The sequence below is a fragment of the Entelurus aequoreus genome, linkage group LG26 (assembly GCF_033978785.1).
Source record: "Entelurus aequoreus isolate RoL-2023_Sb linkage group LG26, RoL_Eaeq_v1.1, whole genome shotgun sequence".
Classification (NCBI taxonomy): domain Eukaryota; kingdom Metazoa; phylum Chordata; class Actinopteri; order Syngnathiformes; family Syngnathidae; genus Entelurus; species Entelurus aequoreus.
The window spans coordinates 12,074,570-12,099,739 of NC_084756.1; the positions used below are offsets into that span (position 1 = coordinate 12,074,570).

A 25,170-nucleotide genomic window follows, 5' to 3' on the forward strand; every position below is an offset into this window, starting at 1 on the left:
GCAACAAACGCTTGTGTTTTCTAATCATGGCAGACTTGGTAATAAATGACGAAGATGGCTATTTTTACACGAATGATGATTCACAACCTTATCTTTTTGAAACTGAATATACAGAGGATGAACTGCTGGTTATAGAAACGAGCACAAACAGAGGGTAAACATGTTGGAGCGGGCGGAAGCCGAGAGAATCAGGACCGGCGTGACTTGACGCTGCAAATGTGAAATTTGGAGCCAAGCTATGCCGGTATAAATGTAGTGCTTACCCAAAAACAACTGGGAAAAAACGTGCCCAGCCAGCTGGACCAAACGCACAACTGCCCATCAAGTGAGTCACTATAATGTTGACGCAGCACGTCATGCTTGTTGGACGGTACAACTAAAGTAAATATACTGTCTAGCTAGCTGTGTACAAACAAAACACGAAATGTGGGCTAATACTTTACAGATACTGTAATATGATAGTTAACTATTTTACGTCAGTACGGATTAGTGTCCTATGGCATTGTGTTGTGCATTACAAAATCAAAAGAGATCCAGCTGCTGACACGGTAGCTATTTTACAGCTAATGCCATAGCATGCCGTGGCAAGGCAGTGTGTTACTACTCTAGAAAAAGAGTCCCTCAGTGTTCACTCTTACAATAACAATGTTGCTACAGCTTGGTTATGAAACGCAAATGAAGTAGTGTTGTCCCGGTACCAAAATATTGTTGATACTTTTCTGTACTTTTCTAAATAAAGGGGACCACAAAAAATGGCATTATTGGCTTTATTTAAAAAAAACATTTTAGGGTACATTAAACATATGTTTATTATTGCGAGTTTGTCCTTAAATAAAATAGTGAACATACTAGACAACTTGTCTTTTAGTAGTAAGTAAACAAACAAAGGCTCCTAATTAGTCTGTTGACATATGCAGTCACATATTGTGTCATTTATCAGTTCTATTATTTTGTCAACATTATTAAGGACAAGTGGTAGAAAATGAATTATTAATCCACTTGTTCATTTACTGTTAATATCTGCTTACTTTCTCTTTTAACATGTTCTATCTACACTTCTGTTAAAATGTAATAATCACTTATTCTTCTGTTGTTTGGATGCTTTACATTAGTTTTGGATGATACCACACATTTGGGTATCAATCCAATACCAAGTAGTTACAGGATCATACATTGGTCATATTCAAAGTCCTCATGTGTCCAGGGACATATTTCCTGGGTTTATAAAGATAATATACATTTTTTTTAAACGAAATAAGATGTTGTGATGCCAAAAAATATAGACGTAATCATAGTAGTATCGACTAGATACGGTCCTGTACTTGGTATCATTACAGTAAATGTTAGGTGTAGATCCACCAATGGCGTTTGTTTACATTTTGACGCCGGTGAGCTATTGTATCCTCCTACGGTGTGTAGTGAAGCATGTTTAGCTATTCCTCGTCCTCCAGTGATAATGGTACATGTAAGAAACTTACTTTATTTCGCCATGGAGGCGAGGATTAGTGATTTAGAAGTAGCTAAAACACTGTAGACTGGGGCTGGATGTTAGCCGCTAGCTAGCTAGCCATGTCTTAACCCACACAGCAAAAACACTCCGCGGCGGATCCCCCGCGCAGGTATCGCGCTTTCCGGAACGGAACCGCGAAACGGACCAGCATCGGCGTCCATTTGCACTCAGGAACGTATCCGCCACGGCGGCAGGTAGCGGATCCGCCGTGGCGGCGCGCTGAATGCGCTCCGCACCCATGATCAAAGCCTTATTTCCGCGGCGGACCAGCAACGGACTCATAAAAACCCTGGCTCATCTGGCCGTTTTGGACCCCTTTATCTTATTTTCAAAATCCCTTCTGTTCTTGCTGTAGGATAAAATAGGAAACTAAAAAATTCACTAAGCCCTACTACAGCAATATAGGCTTACATATGCATTGCCTTGTATTTTTAAACTAACAATATTGTCAATAGGCAGAAACAGAAAATGGTCAATTCACTCTATAAAGTAAATATATATAATATATATTTAAAAAGTAAATATACATATTTAATCTATTAGGCTACAACTTCAAGGAAACGCTGCTCCATGCACAGCTAACATATCAGAAAATGAATAACTGGTGAATGACAAGAAGTCCAATAAAAGGTTGTTTATTTATACATATACATCTCTATTCCTCCTGAGGAGGTGGAAGCGGGACTCGTCTCCTCGTTGCTCGATCCCCCGCCAAGTTGAACCAATTGTAGCTTCCACGCTAAAGGCTCTGGTAACCTGCTAGCTTCCACGCTAAAGGCTCTGGTAACCTGCTAGCTTCCACGCTAAAGGCTCTGTTTAGTGTTTTACTCTAGCTCCCACGCTAGCTCCTTTGTTTTGTACTTTTAGTGCTATGAGCACATGTTTATTTGTTACTGTCTGATTTATGCTTTAATAAATCATTGCTTACCTGCAAGCTGTGTCCGAAGCCCGATCTGCATCCCTGAGAGACGAACACCCGCACCCGGTCGTCACAGGCGGTATAGTACCGAATATGATTCATTAGTATCGTGGTACTATACCAGGGGTCACCAACCTTTTTGAAAGCAAGAGCTACTTCTTGGGTACTGATTAATGCGAAGGGCTACCAGTTTGATACACACTTATATCAATTGCCAGAAATAGCCAATTTGCTCAATTTACCTTTAGCTCTATTTTATTATTAATAATTAATGATATTTACACTTAATTGAACGGTTTAAAAGAGGAGAAAACACGAAAAAAATGACAATTAAATTTTGAAACACAGTTTATCTTCAATTTCGACTCTTTAAAATTCAAAATTCAACCTAAAAAAAGAAGAGAAAAACTAGCTAATTTGAATCTTTTTGAAAAAATTCAAAAAATAATTTATGGAACATCATTAGTAATTTTTCCTGATTATGATTAATTTTTTAATTTTGATGACATGTTTTAAATAGGTTAAAATCCAATCTACACTTTGTTAGAATATATAACAAATTGGACCAAGCTATATTTCTAACAAAGACAAATCATTATTTCTTCTAGATTTTCCAGAACAAAAATTTTAAAAGAAATTCAAAAGACTTTGAAATAAGATTTACATTTGATTCTACAGATTTTCTAGATTTGCCAGAATAATTTTTTTGAAGAAATATTTCACAAATATTCTTCGTCGAAAAAACAGAAGCTAAAATGAAGAATTAAATTAAAACTTATTTATTATTCTTTACAATAAAAAATACATTTACTTGAACATTGATTTAAATTGTCACGAAAGAAGAGGAAGGAATTTAAAAGGTATGTGTGTTTAAAAATCCTAAAATCATTTTTAAGGTTGTATTTTTTCTCTTAAATTGTCTTTCTGAAAGTTATAAGAAGGAAAGTAAAAAAATAATGAATTTATTTAAACAAGTGAAGACCAAGTCTTTAAAATATTTTCTTGGATTTTCAAATTCTATTTGAGTTTTGTCTCTCTTAGAATTAAAAATGTCGGGCAAAGCGAGACCAGCTTGCTAGTAAATAAATACAATTTAAAAAATAGAGGCAGCTCACTGGTAAGTGCTGCTATTTGAGCTATTTTTAGAACAGGCCAGCGGGCTACTCATCTGGTCCTTACGGGCTACCTGGTGCCCGCGGGCACCGCGTTGGTGACCCCTGTACTATACTAATACCCGTATACCGCACAACCCTAAAATGAAGTATTGTTGGCGTTTTTTTAATGCATTTTTAAAGTGATTTAGAGGCAGAATGGATTACTCCCATTAGCTGCATTGCTAGCCACCTAGAACAATGTAAATATTTCAAATTATAATGCAAAAAACCCCAAAAAACTGTTGTCTTCTTGTCTCTCATATTGATTGTCTGCAATAAGCAAAATCCTCCCCCAAAAAGTGCAGTTCCCCTTTTTTACTTTTTATCTCAAGGTGTGATGTACCTGAGCAGCAGCATCCTTAAGCACCAGATGTTTGATGGTGGACTTCACCGTGATTTCTGCTCTGACCAGCAGCTCCAGAGCGCTGACTGACGGGAACTCCTGAGACGTGAAGACCCCTCATGATTGGCATCATCATCAGACTCTTTTTTTTTAAATTCTGCAAATATCAGTTAATGAGTCCGACGCCGTACCTCGATGAAGGTGCTGTTCCACAGCCGGCCGTGGATCCTAAGCACCGCCTGGCCAGAGAAGCTGTGAAGAGGACACTGGAAGAGAACACAGCGCGCCGAACCCAGGAGGCAATCCTGCGAGAAGGTAACAATCATTCTTTTGAGTCATTTCCATATTATATGTCGTATCTAATTATTTGCATATTTATTTATATTTTCAGAAATATGTTATAATACTCAAATTTACCATACCAAAAAGACAAAAAAATTATATTGAGACATTTCTTCTAATAATTTAACATCTTATATCAACAGTAAACAAACAATGATACCAACTTTTAAAAGTACTACGGGCCTGATTTACAAAACCCAAAACCAGTGAAGTTGGCACGTTGTGTAAATGGTAAATAAAAACAGAATACAATGATTTGCTAATCCTTCAACCTATATTCAATTGAATACACTGCAAGGACAAGATACTTAATGTTCCAATTTTTTTCAGGTGAAATTCTTTCCCATTCTTGCTTGATGTACAGCTTAAGTTGTTCAAAAGTCCGGGGGTCTCTGTTGTGGTATTTTAGGCTTCTTAATGCGCCACACATTTTCAATGAGAGACAGGTCTGGACTACAGGCAGGCCAGTCTAGTACCCGCACTCTTTTACTATGAACCCATGCTGTTGTAACACGTGGCTTGGCATTGTCTTGCTGAAATAAGCAGGGGCGTCCGTGATAACGTTGCTTGGATGGCAACAACCTGTATGTACCTTTCAGCATTAATGGTGCCTTCACAGATGTGTAAGTTACCCATGCCTTGGGCACTAATACACCCCCATACCATCACTGATGCTGCCTTTTGAAATTTGCGCTCATAACCAATCCGGATGGTTCTTTTCCTGTTTGGTCCGGAGGACACGACGTCCACAGTTTCCAAAGATAATTTGAAATGTGGACTCGTCAGACCAAAGAAAACTTTTCCACTTTGCATCAGTCCATCTTAGATGAGCTTGGGCCCAGCGAAGCCAGCGGCGTTTCTGGGTGTTGTTGATGAATGGCTTTCGCTTTGCATAGTACAGTTTTAACTTGCACTTACAGCTGTAGCGACAAACTGAAGTTACTGACAGTGGTTTTCTGAAGTGTTCCTGAGTTCATGCGGTGATATCCTTTACACACTTATGTTGCTTTTTGATGCAGTACCACCAGAGGAATTGAAGGTCCGTAATATCATTGCTTACGTGCAGCGATTTCTCCAGATTCTCCCTAAATTCCTTGCAATAGCTCGTTGAGAAATGTTGTTCTTAAACTGTTGGACAATTTGCTCACTCATTTGTTCACAAAGTGGTGACCCTCGCCCCATCCTTTTTTGTGAATGACTGAGCATTTCATGGACGCTGCTTTTATACCCAATCATGGCACCCACCTGTTCCCAATTAGCCTGTTCACCTGTGGGATGTTCCAAATAAGTGTTTGATAAGCCTACCTCAACTTTCTCAGTCTGTTTTGCCACTTGTGCCAGCTTTTTTGACACAACTTGCAGGCATCAAATTCCAAACGAGCTAATATTTGCAAAAAATAACAAAGTTTTCCAGTTGGAACGTTAAATATCTTGTCTTTGCAGTCTATTCAGTTGGATATAGGTTGAAATGGATTTGCAAATCGTTGTGTTTTGTTTTCATTCACGATTTGGTTTCGGGGTTTGTACTAAGATGCAAATACCACTCGGTAAACAGCGTGTGCAGACTATAAAACAGTTTTTTTACTGTTGGTGGGCGTGTTGCTTGTGATCTACTAAGACTGCATGTACAATTGAAATGTCGTGCAGGCTGTCGTATTTACATTTTTGCATGTGCTTCGCGGCTTTCACCATGGAGACACTCGATTGTTTACTGCACATGCATGTTTACTGCACATGCATGTTTACTGCAAATACTGTGGCATTTTGCTATATTTTCAAACATGAGGCAGACAGGTACCACTTTTTATGGGCATTTTAGAAGCAGTCCTGTAGTGCATCTAGAATGGAACCCACTCTTTTTTAGCAAGCTGAAAGTTTTATTAAATGAAATTAAGTTAAGTTAATAGTAATCAAATTAAACTACATTTTATTAAATTACTTTAAGTTAAGTTACAGTTCATTACAATACATCACTTTGAATTACATTACATTAAGTTCGAGTAAATAATTACATAACATTATGATACAATTACATTACATCACATTGAATTAAATTAAATCACATCACATTACTTTAAGTTAAATGAAATGAAATTTAATTTAATTACAATAAATCTCTTTAAATTAGGTTACATTAAGTTAGAGTAAATAATTACATAACATTATGATAAATTATATAACAATACATCATATTACATTATATCACATTACATTACTTCACATTGAATTAAGTTAAATTACATCACATCATATTAAGTTGAATTAAAATTAATTACATTAGATTACATTGAATTAAATGTAATTAAATTCAATTGGATCACAAACAACACATATAAAAACAATGAATTTAAACTCCGCAATGCAAAATTGGGAAAAAAACCAAGCAGGTAATAAAAAGCAATGCTATTGTGAGTTCTACTCATCATCCATACCAGTTTAAGAGACTTGCGTCTTTCTGAAGCGGCCACAGCAGGAGAAGTTCGCCTCACGCTGCCTTTGATCATTTCTTCACCTTCGTGGTCTGGATGAGAGCGACGAGCCCGTCCAGCCTGCTGAGAATACACACAGACGACAGTAAACAACTTTTTACATTTTTTAAAATCTTTATTCTCTTGGTGTGATCATTTTTTTAAATCTTTTTTTTAATGGTTACTCCCTTGTTACAAATGTATTTATTTTGTTACCTACCTCAAGTTGTCTCAAATTTGTTTTTCTTTATTTTTATCAGGCTGCTAGAAGTGTTATGGTGATTATACATTCAAAATTTGGGTTGGGTGAATCGATCCAACTATTAACTGTGTCTATACCAAGGGCGGTATCAATATGGGATTGATACTAGTGTGATGTGATTAATATATTTCAATTCTCATCAATGTTTATTTTCACAAATATATTTTTTGTTGTGTTGTTTACATCATTGCATGCATTATTATATTGTTATATTATTATTGTATATGTATTAATATGTATTTTATATTGTTCAAGTCAAACACGGGAGGCATCTAGAGAGAAAAGTCAGAGGATTGTAATGAGAATCAATAATAGTTTATGGAATAGTTTCCTATTTTTGACTGCGTTTTAGTCAAACAGTCATATGTGTTAAAAATTAAAACTCAAAGCAAAAAGTAAAAAGTATCACAATCCGTATCGGCAATATTGTATATACTTGGTATTTAATCACTGCTAACATTTGCAGTATCGCTCATCTCTTTTGAAACTTACTTCCCACTAGTGTTGTCCCGATACCAATATTTTGGTACCGGTACCAAAATGTATTTCGATATTGTTCGGTACTTTTCTATAATTTTCTAAATAAAGGGGACCACAAAAAATGTCATTATTGGCTTTATTTTAACAAAAAATCCTAGGGTACATTAAACATATGTTTATTATCGCAAGTTTGTTCTTAAATACAATAGTAAACATACAAGACAACTTGTCTTTTAGCAGTAAGTAAACAAACAAAGACTCCTAATTAGTTTGCTGACATATGCAGTAACAAATTGTGTCATTTATCATTCTATTATTTTGTCAACATTATTAAGGACAAGTGGTAGAAAATTAATTATTAATCTACTTGTTCATTTAAGTTAAGTTAAAGTTAAAGTACCAATGATTGTCACACACACACTAGGTGTGGCGAAATTTGTCCTCTGCATTTGACCCATCCCCTTGTTCAACCCCTGGGAGGTGAGGGGAGCAGTGGGGAGCAGTGGGCAGCAGCGGTGCCGCGCCCGGGAATCATTTTTGGTGATTTAACCACCAATTCCAACCCTTGATGCTGAGTGCCAAGCAGGGAGGTAATGGGTCCCATTTTTTTTTTATTTTTTTTTTAATAGTCTTTGGTATGATTCGGTTTGAACTCAAAACCTACCGATCTCAGGGCGGACACTCTAACTGTTAATATCTGCTTACTTTCTCTTTCAACATGGTCTATCTACACTTCTGTTAAAATGTAATAATCACTTATTCTTCTGTTGTTTGGATGCTTTACATTACTTTTGGATGATACCACAAATTTGGGTATCAATCAGATACCAAGTCGTTACAGGATCATACATTGGTCATATTCAAAGTCCTCATGTGTCCAGGGACGTATTTCCTGAGTTTATAAACATAATATACATTTTAAAAAAACTAAAAAAAGATTTTGTGATGCCAAAAAGTTTCCATGTAATCATGGTAGTATCGACTAGATACGGTCCTGTACTTGGTATCATTACTGTGGATGTCAATGGCATTTGTTTACATTGTGACTCTTCCTGAGGGTGTTTCAGTGTTATAACTCATCTTTATCATCAATTTTAGACCAAAATGCGTCCATTCTCCCTTTTCTGTCTACACACTGTGTCTGCTTGTAAGTACTCTGTGTGTGTGCGCTGCCGGACATGCTCCTCTGCTCGTAAACCAGCAATGACACGACGTGACAAAGACGGGGGGGACCGGTACTGTTTAGAGGCGGTATAGTACCGAATATGATTCACTAGTATCGCGGTACTATACTAATACCGGTGTACCGTACAACCCTACCACCCACTTTAGTTTATCTTAATTTACAGTAACTTAACTTAGCTACAGACTTTAAATCCAGCATATGGATGGTGCATTCAGCAGCTGTCGCTCTCACCGTGTGATTGACAGGCTGTGAGGGTTCTGCAAGCCAGGGTCTGTGCAGACCCAGCGGGTTCACGGCCCCCGCGGGTGTGCAGTGAGAGGCCGAGTGACCCTCAAAGTTCAAGCTGGCCGGGTACAGCAGCCACTTCCCGTTGGCCAGCTCGTGAGGCCACATGATGTTGAGGAAGGCGGAGCCGAGAGTTTGCAGAGCCTGCCCTGGATTGGCCACCTGTGAAGAAGGCAGCATTGTTTTGTCTGCAGAATATGGGGGTGCACTTTTCTCTGTTAGTGATGTCGCTCACCACAAACTCAAAGTCAACGCGGCTGCCGACGTCCTCCAAGCTGCTCATGGCGCTTTCGCCTTTAACAGCGCCACTGAAGAACAGTTGGTGAGGGCGAGCCAGCCTGCAGTAAAATAGAATAGAATAGAATAGAATGGACTTTATTGTCATTATATTTGCATATAACGAGATTAAGGACTCCAATTTAAGGTGCGGTAGTGGGAACACATATGGGATAAAAATGAATTACACAAAAGGTAATAAAGAAAAAAAAACAACTAAGAATTGAAATAAACAGACTACTATCCAATACATAATATGATATGATATATATAATATGATAATGATTGATGATAAATTGAATAAATTGATGATAAATTGAACTGGAAATCTCACGTAAAAAATATACAACATAAAGTAGCAAGAAACACGTCAATAATGAATAAAGCAAAACATGTTCTAGACAAAAAATCACTTCATAGTCTATACTGCTCACTAGTGTTACCATATCTGAGCTACTGTGTAGAAATATGGGGAAATAATTACAAAAGTACACTTCATTCATTAACGGTGTTACAAAAAAGATCAGTTAGAATAATACATAATGTTGGATATAGACAACATACAAATCCTTTATTTATTGAATCAAAGATACTGAAATTCCACGACATAGTGAATTTGCAAACAGCTAAAATTATGCACAAAGCAAACTATAACCTGCTACCCAAGAATATACAACAATTCTTCTCAACAAAAGAGGAGAAATATAATCTTAGAGAAAAATGTAATTTAAAACATTTGTACGCACGTACAACACTTAAGACCTTCAGTATATCAGTATGTGGAATTAAATTATGGAATGGATTAAGCAAAGCAATCAAACAATGTACTAATATGATCCACTTCAAGAAACTCTTCAAACTCAAAGTGTTTACAAAGTACAAAGAAGAAGAACCATGACAAACATTCTCAATTTATTTCATCCATTCATTCATTCATTCTTAAAGTAATCTTACTTATCTCATCATATGAAATATGATTTTCTTCACCAATTATTATTATTAAATTCTTACTATTATTTATTTATTTATTTTTATTGTGATTACATATGGAGTTTATTGTGAAAAAATTGAGAACAGGAAGTGAATAAAAAAAGTTTCAGTAACTGTTATGTAAAGAAAAGGGGTAGGATTAAATAAGCTCTGCTTCTTCCTACTCCTTTTCGAACATGTTGAAAAGAGAAACTGGAAATTGTGATGTATCCTGTTGTATGCTTGCATGTTCGAAATAAACTCAAACTCAACTCAACTCAACTCAATACAAATAATAAGCAATCCTGTACAATATACAAAACACTCTACAAAATACAAAATACTGTACAATATACAGAGCAAGACAAGAGTACCGAAGTAATAAATAACAATCAGTGTCGGATGTATTGCACTCGAAGGGTAATATTGCACAGTAGGGTATTAGGGTAGGATATTGTAGAGGGGTGAATTGTTTATTATAAGTTAGAACACGACCACATCAGCTGCACACAGACACACACACACACACACACACATACACGCACACACACTGTCAAGTCTACAGTGATTGGTACTGACCCAATAACAGACAGGGGGAGCTCTATCACCACTTTAGCCATTGCTGTGATTGGCACCAAGTCAGGCTGCTCACTGATTCTGTGGACCAAACAGAAGAGCAAACAATATCAATATAAAATAAAACAATTGAAAAAAATACAACAAATTATATATATGTATATATATATATATATATATATATATATATATATATATATATATATATATATATATATATATATATATATATATATATATATATATATATATATATATACATAGTCGTGGTCAAACATTTACATACACTTGTAAAGAACATAATGTCATGGCTGTCTTGACTTTCCAATCATTTCTACAACTCTTATTTTTTTGTGATAGAGTGATTGGAGCACATACTTGTTGGTCACAAAAAAACATTCATTAAGTTTGGTTCTTTTATGAATGTATTATGGGTCTACTGAAAATGTGACCAAATCTGCAATGTTAATATTTGCTTACATGTCCCTTGGCAAGTTTCACTGCAATAAGGCACTTTTGGTAGCCATCCACAAGTTTCTGGCGAAACTTCTGCTTGAATTTTTGACCACTCCTCTTGACAAAACTGGTGCAGTTCAGCTCAATGTGTTGGTTTTCTGACATGGACTTGTTTCTTCAGCATTGTCCACACGTTTTAGTCAGGACTTTGGGAATTGTAGCCTGATTTAGCCATTCCTTTACCACTTTTGACATGTGTTTGGGGTCATTGTCCTGTTGGAACACCCAACTGCGCCCAAGACGCAACCTCCGGGCTGATGATTTTAGGTTGTCCTGAAGAATTTGGAGGTAATCCTCCTTTTTCATTGTCTCATTTACTCTCTGTAAAGCACCAGTTCCATTGGCAGCAAAACAGGCCCAGAGCATAATACTACCACCACCACGCTTGGCGGTAGGATTGGTGTTCCTAGGATTAGTGTTCCTAGGATTAAAGGCCTCACCTTTTCTCCTCCAAACATATTGCTGGGTATTGCGGCCAAACAGCTCAATTTTTGTTTCATTTGACATCACATGGACAAAGATAAGACCTTCTGGAGGAAAGTTCTGTGGTCAGATGAAACAACAAATGAGCTGTTTGTTGTTGTAGAAATTATTGGAAACTCAAGACAGCCATGACATTATGTTATTTACAAGTGTATGTAAACTTTTGACCACGACTGTATATATATACATATATATATATATATATATATATATATATAGTTTGGATCTGGTGACGGATACATTTGACTTACGTAGTTAGCTGGAGGTCTGCGGTCAACTCTGTGGTTTCGATGGTGATGGCGGCCGTGCTCAAGTTGATGGAGAATTTTAACTTTAGAAAATAAACAACGTTGTTGTTGAATCAACTTGTGATGTTTGGACACCTTGTATATTTAACTGGTATTAGTCATAAAAAAAGGACAAGTTATAAACAGGCATACTGATTTGGTTTTAAATGTATAATTGTTATAATTACTACACAGTGCAAGAAGGAGTGCTATCATAGGTCCTTTCTATCCACAGCCATAAGACTTTGCAACACACTTATGTGATTACTGTGATGTTTTTTGTCGTGGTCTTCTATATATACCTGTACATATTAGTGAGAAATATGTAGTATTTATTAAAACATTTTTGTTTTTCATTACACTTTACTTCTGTTACTGTATGTAAAAACTTGCACTGCAACAATGTAATTTTCCCATTGTTGGATGGATAAAAGTCTATCCTATCCTATTCTATTTTTGTGTATGTCATTTTACATTAAAATATAATTTGTAATTATTTTTTTTCATCTTGCAAATCATTCTGTCACATACAGCATAACAAAACAAATGTAACAAATGAAGCTTTTAAAGCATCAAATTGGTAGAGAATTTTAACTTTGGAAAATATACAACTTTCAGTTGAATTTACCAGGAGGAAAAGTTGTCCAACAATTTAAAATATTGTAAATACTTTGTATTACATATTTATCTATTGTTTATAATATTATTGCAGAGTTAATTCTGTCATGTATAATCTTGTTGTATATATATATATATATATATATATATATATATAATTATACATTAAAATATTATATGTACCGTATTTTTCGGACAATAAGGCGCACTTAAAATCCTTTAATTTTCTATAAACTCGACAGTGCACTTTATAACCCGGTGCGCCTAATGTACGGAATAATTCTGGTTGTGCTTACCGACTTTGAAGCAATTTTTATTTGGTACATGGTATAATTATAAGTGTGACCAGTAGATGGCAGTCACACATAAGAGATAACAGTAGACTGCAAAATGACGCTAATAAACAACACCAAAACTTGAAATGTTACATTGAAAATATAGAACATTAAACACGGCGCTCAAAAATCTTTTAAAATATTTTAGTACGACTTTGAAGCCGCACCGCTTGATTGATTGTCGGCGCATTACGGCTACCGTGGTCAGAAGTACCAGTATTATTATGGTGTGTGTATAGGGACCGCAAAATGGCACCCATTAGCGGACATATTATCTGGCCTTTGATTCGCAATATTATGCAAAACCAACTTTTCTTACCTTCTAGTACCTGCTGATCTTTTTTTGAGACCTGCATAAGTCCTGAAAATTTGCGCAGGTCCGCCATTGTAGTCCGTGCCGACGACGTAGTCAATACACTTCTTCTTTTTCTCTATCTTCTTGTTATGTGACATTCATCCTCTACTGTTGCCATTTCTAATATAAAGTAGTGTAAAGTTCTTACTTATATCTGTCAGTAAACTCGCTATGAAAGTGCTAAAAACTACCGGTATATTGAGTTTTCATTATTCACCCGAGGAACTTTAGTTATTAGAGAGTTCTGGTCAGACGGTTTTTCATGGGACACATTTCCAACCTTGTGAGCCATGAGAAGATGCTGCTCTGTTATTGATTGAAGTAAAGTGTGAATGTCATTAAAACAGTTAGCTCCATCTTTTGACACTTCTTCCACTCCCGTCCTTGCACGCTACACCGCTACAACAAAGATGACGGGGAGAAGACGCTGTCGAAGGTGAGCCACGTAAATAAGACCGCCCACAAAACGGTGCATCCTGAAGCGACTGTCAGAAAGCGGTTTAAAGATGATCTGTAAAACATCATCTATGCAACATTTTGACCAAAGAACCACCATTACATGTTATGTAGACCACAAGGAAGTATTTTACATTCAGAACAAAATAAAAAATAATATGACTCCTTTAACGCGCCCTATAATCCGGTGCACCTTTTGTATGAAAATAGACCTAACTAAACCCGCTCATCGCCAGTGCGCCTTATAATCCGGTGCGCCCTATGGTCCAGAAAATACGGTATTTGTATACATTTTTCCACAGCATAGAAAAAGTGAACAATTAATTCATTAAAGCCCTTTTTAAAGCACCCAGTCACCAGTCAAAATGCAAACAAATGAACACAACTGTCACTGTGAGCTGACCTTCGTGTTTCTTTTAACCGGATTCCCAAGGTCGCATTCTACTTCAGAACCATTCTGGTTGGCTTGACAGCGCATCTGGAAGTGAGTCGAGACAATTAGCAGCGCTTTGAAAGTGTCAACATCGGACGTCGTCGTCTTACCTGGGAGGTCACCCTGGAGCCGGCGTAGGACAGAGTTTTCGGAAGCGAGATAAGCAGCTGAGCGGCGTGGGCGTCGTCCCCGTCCTCTTCTGGGCTGAGAGGGTCAGAGGGCATGTTGGTGACGGTGATCTCCAGCACCACCAGGCGCTGGTCGGACAAGGAGAACACCTGGACGTTGTCCTCGTCCCTATGACGACAGACAACAATTGCACAATTGAGTTGACTAAGATTTGCCTGTTTATGTTTGGACCACCAGTTGCTAAATAACACTTACCTTGGCAGGGGGGTGAAAAGGTCAGAGGTCAGAGGTCGCGTTCCAAAACGGTAGCTCAGCTTCAGGTTGCTCTGACAGATTTTGTCATTGCCGCATCCTTCACGCAGGAAGTTCACCTTCGAGTAGGAACGAGACATGGAGTTTACCAAAGATGGCTGATGAAGTACTGTTAGTTGTGCTTTCTCATGGCGGGGCACAGCTCGGTTGGTAGAGCGGCCGTGCCAGCAACTTGAGGGTACCAGGTTCAATTCCCGCTTTCACCATCCGAGTCACTGCCGTTGTGTCCTTGGGCAAGACACTTTACCCACCTGCTCCCAGTGCCCACCCACACTGGTTTAAATGTAACTCAGATGTTGGGTTTTACTATGTAAAGCGCTTTGAGTCACTAGAGAAAAGCGCTATGTAAATATAATTCACTTCACTTCACCTCCGAGTGCAGCGTGTTGGAGGGCGACACGTTGAGCACGGGAGGAAGTTTTTCCAGCCTGCTGGGTCCGGCGTGTCGGCGAGGAGGCAGAGGTTTGATGGTGTGGGTTATGGACAAGGAGATGGGGCGCAGCTTGTCTTGGATGTTCTCCTGTCATGGAAAGAGTAATTGTCAAATATTAAATCATAATAGATTTTTAACTGGACAAAAAAAAAATATATAAAATAAAATAAAATAATAAAAATAATATATATATATATATATATATATATATATATATATATATATATATATATATATATATATATATATATATATATATATATATATATATATATATATATATATATATATATATATATATATATATACACACATGTATGTACATTAGGGTTGTCTAGATACCAATACCAAAATGTATTTCGATACTTTTCTAAATAAAGGGGACCACACACATACATATACTGTACATATACATTCACTGTACAAACACACATTTACACATACTGTACATATACATTCACTGTACAAACACACATTTACACATACTGTACATATACATTCACTGTTCAAACACACATACTGTATACACATACTGTACATATACATTCGCTGTACACACATATACACATACTGTACATATACATTCACTGTACACACACATATACACATACTGTACATATACAAGTACATATGCACACATACACTCATGCACATAATCACGTTTCATCAAACATATATTAACGTTGTTGCCCTAGGGTAAACTGGGTATAACACATGGCACACTGACAAAGCTTAACCTATTGTTACTATAACAATCTACAAGGTTAAGGTTGCTTCTCTTTCTTCCCCTCCATTTTTCTGCATTCTTTCGTATCTCAAGTTATCATTACGTATATGTATTGTTGCATTTGAACAATTGTATTGTTGATAATAAAGGTAAAGTACTGGTATTGTTTATTATCAATAGCACTATTTCTATTGGTATTCATATTGCTCCATTTTTAGTGTAATAATGCTCATTGTCATTTCTGTATTTTTTTTTTTTTTTTTTTTTTAATTTTCGCTAACTGCTTATTTGCTATTACTTTTACCATCATATTTGTACATGTTGTATTTGCTGATGTTGCTCTGTTGTTGTTGTTGTTGTTGTGTTTGCTGTTGTTGTTTTTGTCTCTCTGTCTAATCCCCCTCTTGTCCCCACAATTCCCCCCTCTGTCTTCCTTTTTCTCTCTTTCTATCCCCTCCTGCTCCGGCCCGGCTGCACCAAATGATAATATAAATACATTTAATAAAGTCATAATACAAGTAAGGCAACAAGAGAAGTATCCTACACTTCTCTTTTGTAAAGTAAATCTGAACAGCCGATATGGGCGTCTACATCTGCTATATGATTTGCCCGAGAAGCTGGGCAGGACATTATAAAAAAATAAAATAAAAAAAATAAAATAAATAAAAATAAAAAATAAAAAAAATAAATAAAGGGGACCACAAAAAAATGCATTATTGGCTTCATTTTAACAAAAAATCTAAAACTACATTAAACATATGTATATTATTGCAATTTAGTCCTTAAATAAAATAGTGAACATACTAGACAACTTGTCTTTTAGTAGTAAGTAAACAAACAAAGGCTCTTAATTAGTCTGCTGACATATGCAGTGACATATTGTGTCATTTATCATTCCATTATTTTGTCAACATTATTAAGGACAAGTGGTAGGAAATGAATTATTATTCTACTTGTTCATTTACTGTTAATATCGGCTTACTTTCTCTTTTAACATGCTCTATCTACACTTCTGTTAAAATGTAATAATTACTTATTCTTCTGTTGTTTGATACTTTACATTAGTTTTGGATGATACCAAAAATTCTGGTATCAATCCGATACCAAGTCGTTACAGGATCATACAATGGTCATAATTTAAGTTTTCATGTGTCCAGGGGCATATTTCCTGAGTTTATAAACATAATATCAATCTTAAAAAAACGAAAAAAGATTTTGTGATGCTAAAAAATATTGACGTAATCTTAGTAGTATCGAGTAGATACGCTCCTGTACTTGGTATCATTACAGTGGATGTCAGGTGTAGATCCACCCATGGCTTTTGTTTACATTCAGGGGTGCTAGCTTGCTGTTAGCGGTGAGCTATTGCATCATCCTACGGTGTGTAATGAAGCATGTTTAGCTATTTCTCGTCCTGCAGTGATAATGGTACTTGTAAGAAACATACTTTATTTGTCGCCATGGAGACGAGGATTAGTGATTTAGAAGTAGCTAAAACACTGCAGACGTTAGCCGCTAGCTAGATAGCCATGTCCTAAAGCACCTCTTCCTGAGGGCGTTTCAGTGTTATAACTTCACCTTTATCTTTACTTTTTAGACCAAAATGCATCCATTCTCCCTTTTCTGTCTACACCCTGTGTCTGCTTGTAAGTACTCTGTGTGTGTGTGTGTTGCCGAACATGCTCCTCTGCTCGTAAAACCAGCAAGATCGACCAGATCCTACGTCCTACGTGTGTGTCAACATTTTGGATGGTAAGAAATAAAAAAATATTACACATATCGTCTACATAATTTTAGAATTATATCGCTGCTACAGGACTTTAAGGGCTTTTTGCAACATTTACACAGATGCCTAGAGGGCGCCAACTTTTCAATGTATATTACACAGTATATCCCGCCCTTTTACATCTTTTCGTACAAAATGACGTAATCACGCATGTACGTAACACATGCACGTGCGTTAGCTTTAGGTGTTGTTAGCTAATAATAGCAATTTGGATAGCTTGCGTTAGCTGTTATTGAATGTATATTCTATCATAACAACAACATGACTGCAAATTGTTTGTTGCTTCTTTTGGACTGTTTTTGTATGTGTGCACGTGCCCCCGTCTCACGTACGTGTTGACAAGAACAGGTGTGTGACCGCCATAAACTCCGATCATTTTATTCGGGCCATTGTTTATTAAAATAAAATTTGTAATTGTGAAAAATATAGACAATTTCCAAACAAATGTGTTCTGTTAAACCACTAATGGAGTCCTTGTTATATTTTTTGGCTTTGAAAAATGTTACTGTGAAGAAGTTGCAAACAGCTGATTTTTTTAATGACGTTCCATTTTTTTCACATATATTACATATTATTAAAATATTTGTTGTATGAAAAAAATAATTCTTGAAATGTGCATTTTTGCATACTCACTTGAGTAAGTTCACCCTCCCTCCTACGACAAAAAAAAAACGACTAAGAAAATGTCGATAACTTGACGCACTGCACGACTGCTTCTAAAATGCCCATAAAAAGTGGTTCATGTCTACTGCTTGTTTGAAAACGTAGCAAAACGCCACAGGTAAGAGCATGTTTTGTTATGATCCGCTGCCCGGATCATAGTCTGTTACATTTTCGAGTCACTTGTGTTTTCAGCACCTCTTGAGTTCGTTTGTTTCAGTTGCCATGACGGCAGATTGCACTCACCTGCCTCTGGGTATTGTTCGGGACGCTCACCTGTTGCCCGGGCACTAATCAGAGGTCTATTTAGTCTAGACCCTGGCCTCACTCGGTCTGGCTTCCTAATCATGCAACAGTCGACGACAATTTTGATTCCTGCTAGCTTCCACGCTAGGCTCTTTTGCTTGCTAGCTCCCACGCTAGCCCCTTTGGTTTTTGCCTGCTATGAGCACATTTTTCTTTGTTCCTGTCAGATTTATTCCTAAAATAAATAATTTCCTACCTGCACGTTGTGTCCGAAGTCCGTTTGCATCCTGGGAGAACAAACCCCGCATCATCATGCGACCCGGTCGTCACAATTTTAACATGAATCTGCAGTTACCGAGATTGTCGCCGTTGTGATGCCCCGTATAGCACAAGCAAAATCCTTATTTAAATAGGGCATCTGCACCACTTTTCAATTGCACAAGCAGTCTTAGAAAACGGCACGCAACAAACCCACTAATAGTACACGCTAGTTTTAGATTGCACACGCTGATTACAGCGTGGTGTTTGGAATTTTTTGTAAATCCGACCCTAATAGTATAATTTGCACACACTATTAAATACTTGTTATTTGGATCTTAATAGATCTTATAGAAGATGGTAACCACAATAAGTACCAACAAAGTTAATTGAGTAATTGCTGAGGGATAATAAATGGTATTGTGGTGCAAACATCCATCCATTTTCTACCGCTTATTCCCTTCGGAGTCGCGGGGGGCGCTGGAGCCTATCTCAGCTACAATCGGGCGGAAGGCGGGTATATTAATTACTTAATGACATTGGTTTATTTTAATTATATTATTGTTGTTTTTTGTATTCTATTACGCCCTGACTGGTATTTATCATGAACACATTGTTGTCAACGTGTCACGGCAGTTGAGCAAAAGGAGCTGTTACTGACATGGAGCTGGAAGACAGCAGTGGTGCACGCCGGGTGCTTCTGGCGATGGAGCTCCACTTCCTCGGTCTGAGTGTACTCGGGCTCCAGGGAACTGCCGCCCAGGAAGTTGACGCGGTGCGGCAGGCCCAGCTTCCTGCGCTCTGTGTCGGCTTCAAAGCGCACCACCAGGGCTTGAGGGGCGATTGGAACACAGAAAGGTCAGGATGTTTATTATTGCGTATTTATATACATTGATATGTGGTCAGACTCACTTAAATGAGGTGAGTAGTGGACTGGATGGGCTGAGAAGATGAAGCAGGCCTTGACCTCGATGCTGAAGGACACAAACAGGATGAGGAACACACCTGGAGAGAACTTGGTGTGCCTTGGATCACTTCTTACCAGACTCCGTCTCTGCCTCTACAGTTGTATTGAGCCATATCAATGAACTGCGGATCAATAGATATCTCCCGGATTACGTGAATGACCGGACGAGACCTTTTGGGCACACAAAGGAATGATCAGCAAAGCTCAGGTATGTCAAAAGATTCACCAGAATGTATTTTTCCTACCGGAAGAGCACCACTGAATTATTGAGCGACCCCACCGCCATGTCTGGATAGTGGTTCTCATCTATGTCCAGACCACCTGAGATGGAGTACCCAAAACGCTTCACGTCAAAGTCTCGGCCATCCAGAACCTGATGGTGCAAGGAACCTTGATTGCTCCTTGTTCTTGTTATTTCTTGTTTATCCTGACAGCTCACCTGAGCAGGTTTTGTTTCAATCCCAGAATCCGAACCTCTGTAGATGAAGACCTTGCCGTCTCCATCAAACGGTGCGCCAACGGCGATATCTAGATACAAATAAGACGCTGAGTGTTTTCGTTCATATAGGTTTTTTAAGTGTTAGGCTCTGTATGGCCCTAAGCAAGATTTAGTTAGTGGCTCCATTTTGGTCATTAATATTACATATTCGTCATTGTTATTAGACTCCCGGAGGGCGTAGTTATTTTATGTATACATTTCTGGCAGTTGGGAGACCGCCACTAGAGACACTGCAATCTAGTTCAGGGACCTTCAACTCTCATGTCAGTTTTGAAGGAGATCTGATTTTTTTGTACGGAAGTTGAAGGATGTTGCTGATCTGCTCCGAAATAGGGAAAACAAGGTCATCCGAATTTCAGGAGCTCAGCTATTACATGATCATATATTTAGTTGCGGTGGAGGGAGCCACTGGAGTTATTGTAGTCAGGTTGAACCCTCAAACCGTCACAGAGATAAGATGTCTGATTATTTTCAATAAAGTCTGATACCCTGCCCACGAAAAGACTGACCAATGGCTAAAATGACCATAAATAGGTTCTTGAGATTCCATGGTGCATTCTGTCATGATGACTACATACACCAGATGTTATGTTGGTTGGTAAGACTGCTAAGCTCTATTGGGCCCTTGATGTCCAGTCTTTGAGGTACATTCTGTGAGGTACATATGTGTAAAATTGTGTATTCGGTGTTCAGTATCTCCGTTCATGTTTCACCTCCATATCCATCCTGGTCCAGATCTCCTACGTTGCTGACCGTCATGCCGAACATGGAGTCATACGTCCCATTAAGACGGATAGGCCGAGCCTGATCATCCCAGTGACCAAAGGGATTCAGGTACACGTAGACGGCGCCGCCGATCTCTGCTTTGCGATCGAAGAAATTCGGAGCTCCCACAATCAGGTCGGTCCAGCTAAGGACACAAATAGAGATGACTGACTTAAATACACAATCAAGACATTAAGGAGAAGTACCACAGTTACCACCAAGCGATTCAGTTCAGTTTGGTATGGTCGGCATATCTCTTTTTAGTGGTGTCGGTTGGATTGGTAGACACGCGACATAAAGCTACCTGTTGATTGGTCAACAGAAAATTTCCTAGTTTCCATCTTGTTACAGTAGCCTCTTGAATGCAGAGATCCCGCAGCATCAGAAACCTAATACAACGGAGGTGAAATGAGTGCTGCCAGGCGCATTCCTGCCACTGTTATGCCACTGATACTACTGCCAAATCTAGAAAATTGACAGCTCTACGTTTATGTCTTCACAGGAAAAAGTGACATAGCCAAAAGCCAGGAAAAAGTTGTCTCTAAACGGCTGTGTGAAATGGGCTTTTGATTAGGGCTGGGGACCAAATTCAGTACTTTTATGCATACCGACCAAATTTGAGTATCGATTCACTTAAAACAAACGGTGCCACTTTGATTAATTGTTTGCTTGTGAAGTGACGGCACAAGCAACAGAGGAATCAAAACATTTTGCAGACTAGGCTTTTGCAGACAGACTCAGCTGGCCTGTCTCGAGGTAATGTTACACTTTCCAATGCCAACACAGCAAGAGGTAGGCGCTCAAAAGTACAGTGAGGCTCCACTTTTCCAAAATGCGCTAGCCTAATGCTAATTTACATTGGCTTTGCCATGAACATGCTACTGATTAGCATTGACCATTTTATAGGGAGATTTCAACACTTCCAAATTTGGTAATTAAAAGTTCAACTAAGATGCACGTTGCAATCAAATAGCTAGTGTGTAATAAGTAGAATACATACAGTATACACATTTTCTAGAACTCAACAAAAGGCAAGACTGGCACATTCAACTTTATAGCAAAGACTATTTCCTGTCTAGGCAACACCCGAAGTCTATACACTTCTGCCATCTAACATCTTAGAATTGCAACTGCAGGCAAAGTCTACTATGTACTACTTGAAAATGAGACTCGGAAATGCAATAAGAAAACAAGATATAAAAGCTAACATACAAAATAAACAAATAACATTTATTAACACAACAAAAGTCACAACATTTTGTACCGTCGGGGAGGAAGAATGGCAAAAAACGGCAATTTTACAGGTTAATAAAGAGGGTGCTTGAAGCGCAATATGGAGGAATTTTGGGCTTCATAACAATCCATAACGATGACGCTTCAAATACGGAAGTGCCGCGCTGCAAGTGATGCTTTAAAACATGCCTCGCCAAAGGTGGCTGGATTAAAGAACTACAATTTCTTCAAACTTCGCTAAACAATTAAATAACATGCAGTCAGATTGACAGGTAATATCGTTAACTAGCTCCCCTGCTGTGCACTCAGCTGTATGGATTGATGCTAAATATTAGCAGAGTCAAAACCGCCCACGTAGCGCAAACTAATGCAAGTGAAACAACTGAATTTTGTAACAAATTCCTACAATTTATGTTTTATCTTCAACAATGTGTGTTTTACCTGCTAATGTCTTATCTGTGTACTTTTAGCCACATAGTTTTTTTTTCAGTATTTAATATTAATTGTATTTCTCTTAAAGCCAGACCAAGTGTGGCAAACATAAATCATGAAGCATTTAATATAAAGCTTTCTATTCTATTCTAATCTAATCCTATATTATGGAAGGCTACTTGTAATAAATACACTTTTAAATTGTTATTTGAGTGCAATAAGAAAAGCCTAATGTGTTTAATGCCTTTTAATTTTAATTTTAACCTTTTAAAATTGTTATTTGAGGGAACATATGTTTAATGTATCGTTAGAGACACGCGGCAGGCTTACACACACACATGCATCCACAAAAAATATATGGCACACACACATACCCCACCCCCATCCAACACCCCTCTTAGGGGTGATGGACGGCTGGGCAGCGCCTGAAGAGCTGCAGCCTGCTGCCGTAACCCCCACTCCCTCCCCTCTGTTGCAAGTCTCGAGATGTATGTTGTTATATGTATATGTGCTTTGTTATGGAGGTTTTTTCCCACTCCAGACTGGACCCCCTTAGGAGCCCAGTCTGGATTGTATTTTTTTACTCATCCTCCACCAGCGTTTACCTTTTTCCCATCTTTTACGGGGCGCATTGTGGTGACCCATCAGCTTTCCAGTTCTGTAACCCTGTACACTGTTTGTTTGTCTAAACTTGAACGGGTTTGTGTTGAAAACAAAGTCCCGTTGTACTTGTGCAATGACAATAAAGACCTACCTACCTACCTACCTACCTTAGTCCCTACTTCTGATACTACCTACACAGTTGTCAGAGATCTGTCTATTTACTCGATGGTATTATCCGTTGCAGTTGCGTAACGGTTGCAACTATTACACACCTCATTATGGAAAACCAAACCTGATTAAGGTGGACCTGGGCTGAACCAAACCATGGCCAACTTAACCATGCCGCTTGGTGAAACATAATAATAATAATAATAATGATTAGATTTATATAGCGCTTTTCTAGACATTCAAAGCGCTTCACAGAGAAGTGAGAACCTATCATTCATTCACACCTGGTGGTGGTAAGCTACATTTATAGCCACAGCTGCCCTGGGGTAGACTGACAGAAGCGTGGCTGCCACCACCTATCAATCATCATTCATTCACCAGTGTGAGTGGCACTGGGGGGAGGGGGGAAGTGTCCTGCCCAAGGACTTAACGGCAGCAATTTGGATGGTAAGAGGCGGGGAGCGAACGTGCAACCCTCAGGTTTCTGGCACGGCCGTTCTACCCACTACGCCATGCCGCCCTTGACGCGAATCCCTTAGGGGTAATGGACGGCTGGGCAGCGCCTGGAGAGCTGCAGCCTGCCACCGTTGCCCCCACTCCCTTCCCTCTGTTGCAAGCCTCGAGATGTATGTTGTAATGTGTATATGTGCTTTGCTATGGAGGCTTTCAAAAAGTGACTTAAGCCTTTCTGTACCCGTCATTGTTGAGATCGGTGGTCGCCACGGAGTATCCGAAAGACGAGGCCAGCTCCTCCCCCCAGAAAATGTGCTCCGGCACCAGGCGGTAGACGTTGTCTTTACGTAGCAGCAGCACGGCCCCGGTGTGATTAGCCCGGGGTGCACCTGCCACAAAAGTCAGCTCCCCCAGGTTCATTATCCCCATGGCCGAGTCCACAGAGAATCCTGGTGGAGGACAGGCGGGCAGTTAGGATTCATGCACATCTTCTTGCTAATGAAATGTGTGCCTAAAGTGCTTATTGATTTTGTGTCCAGCTCCTTGCTGTGTGTCTGCTGCTAACATCTACTGACTTCCCCCTAATGTCACATGAGATCTACATTTTGGTCAAGGCATGTAAACACAGAGACCAGACGGACATTAGTCCGATTTATAGCCTCTTGCTAGCATCTCTTTTGTCCACTATGTGTGTGTGTGTGTGTGTGTGTGCGTGCGTGTGTGTGTGTGTGTGTGTGTAGGAATGTGGTGACTGATAAATCAATTAGTGTAAAAAAAACAACACATTATATCCAGCAATCTGGTGCAAACAGAAGCAAGCTCATGCATTTGCTAATCTAAGGCATGCTGAGGGCGGGACAAAGGGGGTTTGTTAGTCCACTATAAAGGTGAAGACAGCAGCGTCAGGGTGGCAGGTGTGGAATGCAACACGACCCCCATAAAAGAAAAAATGGAGGGGTGACTTTTGCCACACATGGCAGCTTTTAAAGGCGTACATTTGCTACACGGTCGTTGCAGTAAAACTAAAGCGGGGAACTGAGGCTGCAGTCTAAAAATGGGTTAGGGCTAAAAGATACATCTAATCAAGGCCATCTTTTTTTTTTTAAATTAAAATCAACAAAATAATATTATTTTTTTTAACATGTTTCACATAATTCCATTGAATTGTCATAACATTTATTTAGTTATATAATTGTCTTCTTTTATTTTATTCTAAAGATAAACCATAACCAAAACAAACATATAT

At 38.4% G+C, this 25,170-nt stretch overlaps 1 protein-coding gene across 6 annotated transcripts in view; it reads right to left on the bottom strand.

Moving 5' to 3' along the window:
- itga7 (integrin, alpha 7) overlaps positions 1–25,170 on the bottom strand; it is a 131,882-nt gene that overhangs the window by 14,777 nt on the left and 91,935 nt on the right. For 4 of the 6 annotated variants that reach the window (XR_009824680.1, XM_062037969.1, XM_062037970.1 and 1 more), the window contains exons 6-23: positions 24,166–24,373; positions 20,984–21,180; positions 20,211–20,299; positions 20,017–20,144; positions 19,847–19,942; positions 19,717–19,778; positions 19,466–19,635; positions 15,065–15,214; positions 14,638–14,753; positions 14,364–14,550; positions 14,224–14,298; positions 12,021–12,100; positions 10,774–10,851; positions 9,185–9,287; positions 8,896–9,111; positions 6,701–6,820; positions 4,118–4,231; positions 3,927–4,025 (exon numbers count right to left, since the gene is read on the bottom strand). Coding sequence is in view for 5 of the 6 variants with exons in the window: in XM_062037969.1 (XP_061893953.1) it covers positions 3,927–4,025; positions 4,118–4,231; positions 6,701–6,820; positions 8,896–9,111; positions 9,185–9,287; positions 10,774–10,851; positions 12,021–12,100; positions 14,224–14,298; positions 14,364–14,550; positions 14,638–14,753; positions 15,065–15,214; positions 19,466–19,635; positions 19,717–19,778; positions 19,847–19,942; positions 20,017–20,144; positions 20,211–20,299; positions 20,984–21,180; positions 24,166–24,373 (2,288 nt within the window). In the remaining variant the exon portion in view is untranslated. The remainder of the gene's footprint in view (positions 1–3,926; positions 4,026–4,117; positions 4,232–6,700; positions 6,821–8,895; positions 9,112–9,184; positions 9,288–10,773; positions 10,852–12,020; positions 12,101–14,223; positions 14,299–14,363; positions 14,551–14,637; positions 14,754–15,064; positions 15,215–19,465; positions 19,636–19,716; positions 19,779–19,846; positions 19,943–20,016; positions 20,145–20,210; positions 20,300–20,983; positions 21,181–24,165; positions 24,374–25,170) is intronic. The other 2 variants (XM_062037971.1, XM_062037968.1) reach the window with 1 other exon arrangement.